This window comes from Mya arenaria, chromosome 13 (genome assembly GCF_026914265.1).
Source record: "Mya arenaria isolate MELC-2E11 chromosome 13, ASM2691426v1".
In the NCBI taxonomy this organism is placed as follows: domain Eukaryota; kingdom Metazoa; phylum Mollusca; class Bivalvia; order Myida; family Myidae; genus Mya; species Mya arenaria.
This window is the reverse complement of record NC_069134.1, coordinates 52560137-52573223: the sequence shown is the minus strand read 5'-3', so window position 1 is coordinate 52573223 and position 13087 is coordinate 52560137. Positions and strand designations below refer to the sequence as shown.

At 35.1% G+C, this 13087-nt stretch overlaps 1 protein-coding gene across 1 annotated transcript in view; it reads right to left on the bottom strand.

The window, feature by feature from the left end:
* The window catches only part of LOC128215357 (uncharacterized), a 65938-nt gene that overhangs the window by 31201 nt on the left and 21650 nt on the right, over positions 1–13087 (bottom strand). The window contains exons 16-29 of the mRNA XM_052922047.1: positions 12448–12651; positions 11068–11115; positions 9337–9373; positions 8899–8987; positions 8008–8258; positions 7525–7556; positions 6721–6821; positions 6049–6183; positions 5114–5194; positions 4443–4483; positions 3691–3828; positions 3009–3096; positions 2126–2243; positions 466–581 (exon numbers count right to left, since the gene is read on the bottom strand). Of these exons, the coding sequence (XP_052778007.1) occupies positions 466–581; positions 2126–2243; positions 3009–3096; positions 3691–3828; positions 4443–4483; positions 5114–5194; positions 6049–6183; positions 6721–6821; positions 7525–7556; positions 8008–8258; positions 8899–8987; positions 9337–9373; positions 11068–11115; positions 12448–12651 (1479 nt within the window). The remainder of the gene's footprint in view (positions 1–465; positions 582–2125; positions 2244–3008; positions 3097–3690; positions 3829–4442; positions 4484–5113; positions 5195–6048; positions 6184–6720; positions 6822–7524; positions 7557–8007; positions 8259–8898; positions 8988–9336; positions 9374–11067; positions 11116–12447; positions 12652–13087) is intronic.

Here is a 13087-nt window from a genome sequence, read left to right as displayed (position 1 = left end):
ATTGAGTAATGTAACCTAGTTGTGTGCTTGAACAACTGTGTAAAGTATGAAGTGTATTGAATGAAGGGTATTAGAGTTATATGTGAAAATTGCCCTAACACTAACCTTCTTCAAAAAGTCAAAATAAAAAAACTAAATCTTATCACTAAAACTTAAGTTACCAGATGTTAGTATTTATTAATTAGCTTTCATGTAATCTAGTTAAATCATAATCATGATTTGTTTGATTACAAAATTTATCATAAGTTGAATTGTTTGATTGTTTATGATGATCAATAATGATGTAATACTGGATGGATTTATATATCCGTAATAATGATCAAGAGCACAAAATCCCCCCTCCCCCTCATTTTTTTTTTCAAAGACGGTCAAAATCCTGTATATTTTATATTGGGGGGATTATGCCCGCATATGCAAACATTGCTAGGTGGTTTTGTCTGTCTCCTATTTATAACATGTACTAACCTGCAGTATGCTATCTTTCTTCAAGTGGAAGTGATTGCGTATCACACTTTCAAAGCCGGGAGGTGGGTGTTGCAGCATGCTGACCATTGCATGGTTGATACAGTGGATTCGTATACCTGGGAAAGAGAAAGTTATGTTTCAAACCAAAGAACATGGGAAATTTTAAAATTAAATGTACAGTAGAACACCGCTATTTCGAAGTCGTCAGGACCCAGCTAAATACTTCGAAATAACGATTATTCGAAATAAACATTGAGAGAAATAATCCGAAGTTCCACCAACGATTGTCTCCGAAATCCGGCGCATCCGAATTCTTCTCTACCGGCATCATGTCGCTTTACTCCCTTCCCCTTTACTGCCGATCCCGGTATCCTCCCGGGTTTATTACCGGGCCCTTCTCCAGATTGCTCGGCAGTGGGTCGAGTGAATAAAGCATCAATCGGTGTTGTTGTGGCAGACAGTTCGAATGACGATTTTACCGAAAAAAACATCCGTTATATACAAATAATATCACTCAACATTAATCACTCTATGTATTTGACACTGTTGTTTGCTCCATACACGCACCAATTAACCCAAGGCATTCCTTAAACCGCGATAATTGCACCTTATTATAACGTTAATTGGTCTGTCACGCGGATGTCAGCGTAGGTGTAAAAACACAACAAAGCGAGGAGCATGGGTCGTCTGCTAGCGGATTCGAAATTTACATCGACTATTATTTGTGCACAGTTTCGAATTCGAAATAAAGATTGATAAATACACGTGAAAAATGTATTTGGGACCGAATATTTAGTTCGAAAAATCGATTTATTCGCAATAGTGAAGTTTGGTTTAAACATTATTTTTTACATTGAATAAAGAAGGAAAAAAATCGGGACCGAAACCGAAGTTCGAAAAACCGATTAATTCGGTTTATTGGTGTTCGAAATAGCGGTGTTCTACTGTAACATGATTTTTTTTGTAAAGACTTAATAATAGCATCTCTAGCTGTTGTCATTGATCATCATTTTTGAAAAGAGATTTGCTCAAGGGGCATAACCTGACAAATATTTTAGCCCTAGTTATAGGACTTGCTACTCATGTCTAGTTATAGTGAACACGTCTACAAAGTTTCATGTAAATATAACATAAGTTCTGGCCAAAGACGATGACAACAACACCGACACCAAGGATATGACAGTAGCTTCAGTTAAATGTTTTTCTTAAAAACAATCCCAAAAAATCTCAAATATTGAATCAAATAGGGTCAACTGTTGTCCATCACCAACACCTTGATGTCATTTTGATTTATTGTAACATATCTTAAGAGAAGCATCATAGCCGTCTGCCTTAAAATATCGATCACATAAAAGGATCAACCATTAGATGTTTAACCACCTTAGTTTTATCATATTTCTGTTGCAATCCTTAGACATTGGCCTTTTTCCCTCTTGCCATATTCCATAGAAGGTTCATAGCCTGACTAGAAATATCAGTCAACTTAAAGGATCAGCAATTGAATGTATCACCAATGCTTTCATTATTTCATTTTATAATCCTTGCTAGGTTTTTTCATCTCATCATATTTTATAGAGGCTTAAAAATTCTGGTAAGATATGCGGATTAACAATTAGATCTATTACCAACACCTTCATTTTATCTTAATATCTAATCTTACTTTTGTTATAATCATCGCTGGCTTTTTTGCCCTCGTCAGACTTCATTGAAGCTTCGTAGCCGGGCTCATTGAAATATGGGTCTGGTACCAAAATCAAGGATTGAATGGATACCAATACCTGAAAAGTATATACACTGGAGTCATTGCCCAATTAATGTAATATGGAATGAACTATGGGCTAAATACGATTGTACCACATTTGAGAATGTTTAGTTTTCGTCTATACTCCCATATCGGAATGGTAACAAGTAGGCCGAGCTTAACTGTTCAATTATTAGTGTGTGGATAAATTACAGCGTTTTTTACTTATACCACATGCTAGTTATTTTTTCGAATGGTAAAAAACAGTTAAGTCACCCACAACCCTTGAGACTGAAATCATACACCCATGCTCAGCGCTTGTGTAAATTTTCAATAACTGAATTTGTGGGAGCAGTAACTATTCCCTAATTTAAAGCTTTAATTACATTAACTTGAGGCGGATCCAGGATTTGATGGAGCGTTACTTAGGGGCATAAACCTTTTGACTGGCGCCCCTGCCTCAGATCCGAAAATAATTTGGTTTTAAGTGTTGGAAAAGGGGTTTGGGGGTACTTCCTCAAGAAAATTTATTAATTTCTAGTCCAACATGGTGCATTTTTAGCATAATTCATTACTCTTTTTCGCCAATATTGAAGTTAAAAGTGAACATGGGCTATAAAAGGGTGTGTGCGCGCCAGGGATCCATTAGTGTTAACTTACAGGCATGTCAAATGATGGGACGAACATACATTTTTAAGCTAGCCATGTATCATTCTTATCAAACTCTGTGGAGAATAACAACTTTCTATCTACAGTTAAATTCAAAATTTGTGGGGTGTATAAATATATAAAGATACTTTACCTGTAGGACTGTGGAAGTTTTTTCATTCCATTGTTCTCCACCTTGGCCCTGCCATGTTCCCAGTAGAGATAGACACACCATACCACAGCTGTAATAGTAAATACAGAAAAGGGGCTTAACTTAAACCAATATAAGAGCCTATACCCAGTTCAGAGAGACACACTTGTAATACAAAAAAAGAGAATAACCCTGAAAGCTGTTAGAGTTTTTATTGGACGGCCATTTTGTTACGGTAACTATAAGCCTGAATAATAACTGAACAGCTGCAATGAAAATCCTCTACAAAATCATTATGCATCATATTGTCTAAAAATTCACATATAAGCTATTTATCTCATAGTTCTCGTCACCAACATGTTAATATAATTTTGGTATCATTTGAACAGGTATTAGCTGATTACGCATCTGTTTTTTTAACGACTGAAAATACAGAAAATATCAATTTATTGCAATTTGTACTTTGTTCTTTATTTCAACTGACAGTGGATTAAGAATGGCCAATTTTGCAATGTTTCAAAACCAATTCTGCTCTTTTTTAATAAATCTGGCTATTTCTGGCTATTTTTTTACACTTTCTCTAGACATTTAAACTCTTTCAAATATAAACCAAACATGGTCTCAGTACGCATATGAAATTCACATAATTGAGTATCCGATATCGTAACACCGATTATGTTCTTACTTGTAAAGGTTTGGGTTAAAACGAACAGTGCCATTCCCTGTAGTTCGAAGGTTAACTTTTGGTGCAACAATTGGATAGGTAGCAGGAAAAAATATGTCAAACACAAAACAGCCATTGGAGTAGGGGGTACCTTCTGGCCTGAAATGTTAAGAGGGATTGGAACTATTTCTAACTTCAATGAAATGGTTAAGGTTTAAGGATTTATGAATTTTTAGGTTGGATTTTCTAAATATGATTAATTTTTTGGATAAAATTTTAATGAAAGAGGGAAAAATAAATGATCTGGGGCCATATTCCATATCATTCTTATCCTTATCCTTAGACACGCCTCAGTTATTCCATTCAGTCCATTGGCCAGTTATATTTACAGTCCAATCAAAAAACTTTTAAAATTAAGTGAAATCTAAGGTAGGCATTAAATACAGCCCAAGTGGCCTGTTTCGATAAAGGTTTTAATCGTACAGTGAAATTATCCTTGTGTAATATTTTCATTGTTTGGCAAAACTTTAGAATAAATTGAAATTTAGCCAGCATCTTGGATGAAAACACAGCAGAGAGGAACTAAAATAATTAAATTAATATCATCTGTGATATTATTACAGAAGTAAGATTTTTGAATTTATGACTAAAATCCTTTACTGAAACGGGCCCCGAACTTAAAAAGGAATGAAGCAAAGAAATATTTAATTAATAGCAAAACAGTTATTAATTTAATTTGAGTTCATTATGAGCATGTTCGTAACTCTACATACCCTGTTATTAGCGCTTGCATCAATGATATTCTTTCATCATCCTTGAAGAGAAACAGAAATGTGAGTAAATACGTTAAAGGTCATCCATCCATCGTTTAAACAAACAGGAGTATCGCTGTAAGCTATGGATGCTCCTTGTAGGTCCACTTCAAACTTGAAACAAACTTAAGTGTCAATACAAAAACCCCAAATAAAGTAACAACCAAAGCAACCAGTTAACCCTTTTTAATTAGCAAAAACATTTTATTTTTTCATGGACCCATTAGATCCAAGGAAATCAGCAAATCACAGATCACATCCCTTATTTAACTACAGTCTAACCCTGTTGGCTCAATCTTGCTTGGTTTGAAATCCCCATTGGCTCAAACTGGATACAAACGACCGATTATCTTTACACTAATAGTTGCATTCCCGCTTGCCTCCAATTTTCCAAGGCTCGAGGTATTTTTGCAGGTCCCTGGGATTTCGAGCCAACAAGGTTCGGCTGTATATTGCATTTTCAAAAATGGATCATAAAATGTAAAGCTTATTGTACATCATATACCTATAATAAGCTTATATTAAGCATAAAATTTTCAAATTTCAATCAATCTGTCTCTTCCTGCATATAACAGTATCAAAGAATATGAAATAATGGCTTTAATGATGGCCGGATTTTCCATTCCACTCACCGTGCGAACAAATATAGATGAAGACAGATTCAGTGGCAGTGAAGACGACAATGATGAAAGCTCCTGGGCAATCCGGATCACCTGAAAATATACATCACATGTAAGCACTCAATTTGTAAAAGTGTTGTGTATAACAGCCTTGCTTCGCGTGTGCACATTGTAATGGGAAACACATGAACCATCTTTGTTGTGAATTTCGTGGATAATTTTGGTTTGGGCAAGTATTTGGCACAACATTGACAAAATCAAAGCAATGAAATACTTGCCTTTTTTTGCAAGACAGGCAAGTATCAGCCAGAGGTTTTGAAAAGTTTCACTCTGACATGATTTTGTAAAGCTGCATTCAGTCATGAAAATTTCGCACCTTCAGCCTGACTAGCATTTTGACATAAGATATGAAATAAATGTACTAAAATCAACCCTGGGGCCTGATGTATGGTTTTAATATAGCAAAATATAATTTTAAAAAAATCGACATTAACGGAAATGCGTCATATTATTTAATGAACAGAAGGACCGGTAAAAAAAGTTTGACATAACTAGAAAATCAAGATGATTTTGACATAATGGAATTCTACTTTATATCACATGTAAGACCATGCAAAAAAAATAATTCTATGTTCAGCATTATCAGGGTGAAAAGAAACAACGTTAACCAAACTTTTAACTTGGCAAAGAAGTATCATTTACTTGAATTAAATAATTAAAATACAAATAAGTATAATGCATTATATAAGTGGAAGTTAAATTTTTTACATGTATGCAACAGGAAATGCTTATGATGCATTATTCATGGTTTCCATTCGTAAAATTTGTTATTTAAAGCATCTATCAAAAAGAGAATTAAACTAGCATGGAGGTAGTTTTATTTTTTTATTTAAGCCGGATGCTAAATATAAATTTGGCATGGCCTAATGTCATTGTTTCCTACCCACCTGTTGTTTTGATGTGGCCTGACTAGTGAGATGTTTGGCATAGTGATGGCAGTGTTTCCCGCTTACAGGGATGGTGCTTGACTCAAACAGTAGCGGCTTCATGGTTTCCCGGTACTGGCTCTCCGCAGCGGTGTACTGTAAGAAAACCAGTTGGATAAATTAAGCCCAACCTTCGGTTAGCGTTTTTTGGATTAGGCATATTAACCAATGAAACAGCTTAAGAAATTCCAAACCAAAATAAATGCTTAAGGAATTTATCAGCCAATGGTCCTGAGAATTTCCATTCCTAAACAGCGGTACTTTTGTTTAATATAATTCACATGAGCTTAGGATTCAAAATCTGGAACTCAGAAATATTAAAAATAGTGCACTGACATAGCAGATAACTGTAGAAAGTAATGAAATGCATTAATCAAATACATATTAATTTTCTTAAAATTAAAAAATTGAGAATGAAATGTGTGACAAAAGTGCAAACATCATTTCTGAAGCCAAATTGCGAATTTTTATCTGACCTTACATGACCACCCAAGAACTTGAACATGGTCCGAAAATATCTCGACTTAGCATTGGGTAACACACTATTAAGTCCAAATGTTTTTGGACCCAGCTTGGAGATTAGGTTAAAATTCTATTTTGGACTTTTCTTTATATCATTTTGGCAAAATTTACCTTTTGTACATGGTTATTAGGGGCATCCCCACTGGCTGCCGCATCCCCATTGATTGGAGGGCATGAGCATCGACCAATCAGATCTTCTCTCTCAAGGCACACTGGCAATGAACCAAACAATAACTATATGTATGTGGTTGTGAAGACTGAACGATTTTAAGCCTGTCTTTTAAAGCCCTGGTTTATAGATTATTCAGAATTTCGCAACTCTTTAAGTCAATCTCTAGCTTAACATTCCAAAAAATATACAGGTATCGCTAGGGGAGTAGATCTCAGACAGCAGTAGATCTTGGACAGTCACAATGTTTGCCTTTTTTTCTTTAAATCATATGCCTGTTAAAAATCAATCAATGCCACACTTGTTCAGAAAAACGTACACCTTTGCCTAATTTTCATTCATCGAAGTGATTATTCAGCAGAGCAATTGGCTCCATTACTTGACGTTCTGTGACGTCTGACATGTCTTGTCTGTTGCAAATACATATTATTTTAATGGCAATGGAAAGCTTCAAAGTTATCATTAATGTTTTTTGAAACATTCAAACATCAAATAGATAAATTGGAAAAAAATATCATGACATCATTTACTGAAGATGTCAGAAATTTAGTACTGTCAAATGAGAATTAGAACCCTTTTTTGACTGAATTTGACACTTATTTCGGAACCATAGAAAACAAACATATTTTATTTCATTTCAGATAATCAAATGTCTGAAATCTACTCCCCAACTGCTTAAATAATTAAGTTTAAGTTCTTGCTTTTTAAACATACATGTACATGTAGAAAACCGAAACTATACTCACATTTAACTAGTTTGAACAGTTCACCGATCTCCCTAAAAACAAATTAAAACCAGCATTTAATGGAAATAAGAAAACCAACACTCCATTTCAATATAAAGGCAAAAACTTGGAATAAGAAAAACAACCTGAAAACAGAAAGATTATTGATTAATAAAATTATATAAATTACCCCCCCCCCCCCCCCCCCAAAAAAAAAGGCACACTAAGGCCAAAAAAATAAATAATTGTCCGGGTGACATCTTGTCCAAAAACAGGTAGGGAAGGTAGTTGTTTTTTTATTAGGCTTTATGTTAGAAATGTATTGTCATAATTGGGGCTTAAAAGTATAATCTTTTTTTGATAATTTATTTTTAACCACAGACTATAGAAACAGTATGGTCTGCTCCTTTTTCATGGGTAGTGTCAGGTAACCTGAACCAGAAGTTTTTTTGAAAGGCCCTATTTGGAATCAATTGATAAATAGTCAGCAAAGGTTAAACCTACTTAGCCAGTTTTTCCTCCATATCTGGGTCAGCACTTGGGCCCTTCATGGGCTGTCTGTTGGTCCGTCTGACGTATGCCGCAATGTCCTGGTGTTTCTGCCACATGTACTTCACGTTGGCCGTGATACAGTCCTGTACCTCCGCATCACTCATGTCCGAGTCTGTATCCGTATAAATGTCATTGTCAGCGCCCGTGCTCTCTGGGAGATGACCGTTGGATGGTTTGGAGATCTGCTTTAGCATTATACTGGCCTGCAAGCAAAGTTTATTTAATACTTCCCGTTAAAAACATAATGATAACATTGATTTTTTAACTAATCACTTTTCAAGTCTCAAAAATGAACTTCTCCTGTTGGATTCTATCCTCATGGCAATACCACATTATAAAGAGAAATGACCAGCTGCTAAGATGTTACTTATCTGATCTAGATTTGTACAAAAATAGCTGCAAGAATGCAAGGGGCATAATCCTATAGACTTAGTTTAGGAAAGTTTAACAACTGGCCGAATGCATAATTTTTATGTGTGTCCATAGCCAACAGGGGCAGTAACTCTTTATGACAAGTTACAACATAAATCTATGAAGACATACCTTGACATAAAGCTGTTCAAGATACTGGTACAGAGAATGTCTGTCCATCCAGCCAACATAACAGGAGCAGTTACTCTGTACAACAAGTTGCAAAAGAGCAGAATGCAGGAAAGGAATTATTTCCCTTAAAATTATAACACATACCTTGTCATTCAGCTGTTCAAGAAACTGGTACAGGGAGAGTGTCTGTCCATCCAGCCAACATGACAGGGCCAGAAACTCTTTGCACCAAGTTGCAGTAGAGCAGAAAGCAGGATCAGGAATTACCTCCCTTAACATTATTTCACTAAGAAGACATACCTTGTCATTCAGCTGTTCAAGATACTGGTACAGGGAGTGTGTCTGTCCATCCAGCCAACATAACAAGGGCAGTAACTCTTTACGATATGCTGGAATAAAGAAGAAATTCGTGAAGAAATCAAACAAAACCACTCAAAAGTAAAATGAAGGAATATGTTACCTAGTTTAGTTCAAACTTCAAGGAGTGTAAAACAAGTTTTTACAACATTATATTGACCACTCTCCTTTGCACAATGTTAGGCATGAGTGTTGTCTTGTGGTTTAGGGAAACTGGAATGCCTACTTGTTAGGTTTCATGACCACCAATACAACTTGCATACACCCAGACTGAGAATTGGACCTGAGAAACCTTCTGAGAAGCAATTCAATAACCACAGCCCTAACCAGACAAAATATTACTAACAAATGATATAATGACATACAAAAGCAAGACAGTACCTATTTCTCGTATCAAACTGATAATCACAGTGTAGACCTGAAAGAGAGAAAAATAATCATTCCGAGTCTAAATCAAATATCCAAACCATTTAGTTTAAACTTTGTCTGTTTTTAAAACAATTACTGTGAAATCATTAATGTTCATGGGGCATTAATGTTCGTGGTTTTCGTGGGTTGAGTGATCCACGAATTCAAGATCCGACGAAATATTGACCCTTTATTCCCTTTTTCAATTGCCATGTTATGTACATACTCTAGTTTATTCGTTACAGAGGCCGCAGTACATGTGAATAAATATTGAAATGAGATGATATTCAAAGGTAATTGAATTTCTAAACATCAGCTATCTTTCGGGATTGTTTTCTCAAATATACGGACCTTCTCGGTGTTTTCACAGTTTGCAAATTTCTTTATTAGCATTCATAGGCTTCGTCTATCTATATTAAGGGTCAGGGTACATCTTCTTTCATGACCTTAATTTCCAATTAAATCGATAACGGACATGGATATATGCACTAATTGGCATGTCATACCACTTTAGCGAGTGTCATAAACCAAGTGATGTAGACAATGGAAATCATGAGCCGCTGCGTGCAATGCAGTCGATCTAGGACAATCACAATTTCTATTATATTATTTTTCAAAAACGTAAAACCACGAATTCAAGTACCCACGAAATTGTAATTTTTCGGCAAACCACGAAATTTCATGCCAACGAATATAAATGATTTCACAGTATGAAGAAAGTTACATTAACTTTTATTATTTCATTCTCATTAGCATGATGTTGCATGAGAGTGTGGTCTTGTGCTGTGGGGGAAACTGGAGTACCTGGAGGAAAAACACTTGATCAACTTGATGACCACCAACAAAACTCACATGCACCCAGTCTTGGAATAAAACCTAGGTCATCATGGAGAGAGCGAGTATGCTGGCCATTGTGCTGACCAGACAACCCAAACCATCTAATGATTGTTATCATATTTTTCTATATTTACCATTGACAAATATGTTACATTTTGATGTCTGGTAATTCATATAATATATGTGAAATAAATGTCAAAACAAGCCTTTTCATTTTCAATCAGTAAAGCTTTTGTGTTCAAGGTCACCACAACCGTTCCCTTTGGTTCTAACATCAAAGTCAAGACCAACCCCTGTATTAATTTTGAGGACCCAAGGCCTAAGAATACTCAAAACTTTAAAAAAGGTATCAATTGGACAAGGTTCGTGTACTGACTGACTGATCAATATGAACATAGGAATAAACCATGAAAAAATCATTATTAATAATGTTAATGCAGCTTTACTTCAACTGAAATTGAAAATGAATGGCAAATTTGCAATCCTCCAAGGTTGCTAAGATGTTTATCAGCATTATTAAGAATAACAATATAATCTTTTTTGGTCGCCAAATTTTCTATTGTTGTATTTGATGCCTGAATCACTCTCAGAATAAGGACGGAAGAAAGTCATCATACTTTAAGCTTTCAACAAATGTTTGAAATTATACAAATCTCTTTGCAAGTTTACGTTTTATTAACCAGAAAAAGAAAATAAATGTTCTGAATAAAACATTTGGTGAAAGCTTGTATAAAAGTAAGTGAGTCTTAATATCATCATCGAGTAATAAATCTATTGAGTATATTCATCTTAAAGATACAAATCTTTAAATTGTGTACTTAATATCCATAAAAGCTGTATTTTAAAATACAAGTGTAATGTTCTTACTGAAGCATGTCTGCTGATCTCTAGTAAAGAATTCTCCTTCAAATGTTGCTGAAAAAGACCAAAATACTTTTGTAAATTACACTTTTACTTTTTTCAACATATTAAATTTCAACTGTTTTCTTAAATATATGACACATTTCACTATTTCTACATGTGTACCCAGCACTTCTGATTACGGGCATATCATGCGTAAAAAAACACATAAAAAGTGTCCAATTTACACATGTTTATATTTTCAGAGCATAAAGATACTTTAATACATATGGTACTATATATATATAGTAACACATTTGTACAGGGATTTCGCGATTATTTGCATGACTCAGCAATTATCAGTTTTGCGGCCCGGGCCGATTTTCGATTATTATTTTGCGGCCCATAGAACGTTCGCACGTGAATTCAATTTTCGCCTTAAAATTATTTTTGGTGACTGCAAAGTAATGTCTTGACTAAATAAATAAAATTTTATTGATCTGCTTGAACATATTTATTATTAAAATCCTAAAGGGAGGCAAACGCAAACACAGTTTAGGAAGATATGCTAGTGTATGATAACCAGTGTGGACAGTTAGGGCAGCATTTTTTTATTCTGCGTTGACATTAAAAAGAAAAACAAAGGAAGAGGCAAAATTGAATTTACTTGGAAAATAGCAACTTTTCATACATGTTGACATCATTAATACGAGGTATTGGTTTATTTAAGTACAGACAGTCGTTCTACTTGCTAAGTGTTCATGTTTATTGAATTGAATTCAGTTATTCAGGACATGAACAGATAGATGTTAGTGATTCGTACAGAAAGATTTGGATAGATGTGCTGTGGAATTTTCAAAGTAATCAATTGTAATTGGAATGGGAACATAAAAGTGACAACAAAATGTTGTTTGCCTATTTGGCTCACTCTCAAAAACTAAATAAAAAGTAAATTTAATTTGAGAGTGAGTTAACTCATCGTAGATAAGAGAGAGCGCAATGAGAATGCACAACTTGATTGCAGGTAAACTTTAAAAAGCAAACTTTAAACTTGCAAAATAAGAAAAACAAACATATGTATTAAAGAGGTTTATACACGGCGTAGCCGGGCCGTTGAGTGAAAATTTGCGCTCGTGCTCATAATATCCCTCGACTACGTCTCGGGCCATTATGAGCCACTCAGGCCAATTATCACTCAACGGCCTGGCGTGTATTAACTTCTACATAATTCACTGATATGCGTCCTTCAAAATATCTGTGCATATCTGTTCCCATTGAAAAGTGCTATATGACTGCATAATCGATTAACATCGATTAGCCCTACCGTACATAGTGAATAAAATCACCACTCCTACAAAAACATTCAAGATAAAGCAAAACAATCAGGCAATATTGTACATTTCCTACCTCAATGAATGGTATAAGCACCGAGCCCTCCAGTACCGTGTAAATGTCATGAATAAAATCCCCACTCCCAGGAGGCGGGGTTATATCCATACTGCTGGTCCCTGCAACATCGTACACGGACGACGTGGCAGCTATCTCCGTGGTGGTTTGGCATGCTGGCAGTCTCTTAAGCTCTTTCACAATGTCTCGTAATGCTGACTCAATCTGAAATTGGTTACAATGGTAAGCTCAAGTCATTGAAGAAAATTCAATATTTTACCTTATACTGAAGTTATCTGGTGTGTGATATTAGTCTAACTGATAAATTACTGACTAATTTTGGACAATTTTTAACACCAAATGGTCATGGTGTAAATAGCTTCCTTCTCAGAATGTTAATCATCATTCTCTTTAACAGTAAAAAAGAATATAAGATGGACAATGCAATAACACAAAATTGTGTCTCGCCAGCTGTAAACAGCTTCCAAATGAGTCTTAACAGCTATCTGAATTACTACTACAAATTAATGCAAGTTTCCATACTCACAAACCAGTAGTCCCTAAACCACACGCATACAAATAAATGTATTCATATTGGCAATGCAATAACACAAAATTTGTGTCTTGCCAGCTGTACACAGCTTCAATTTGAGTCTTTATA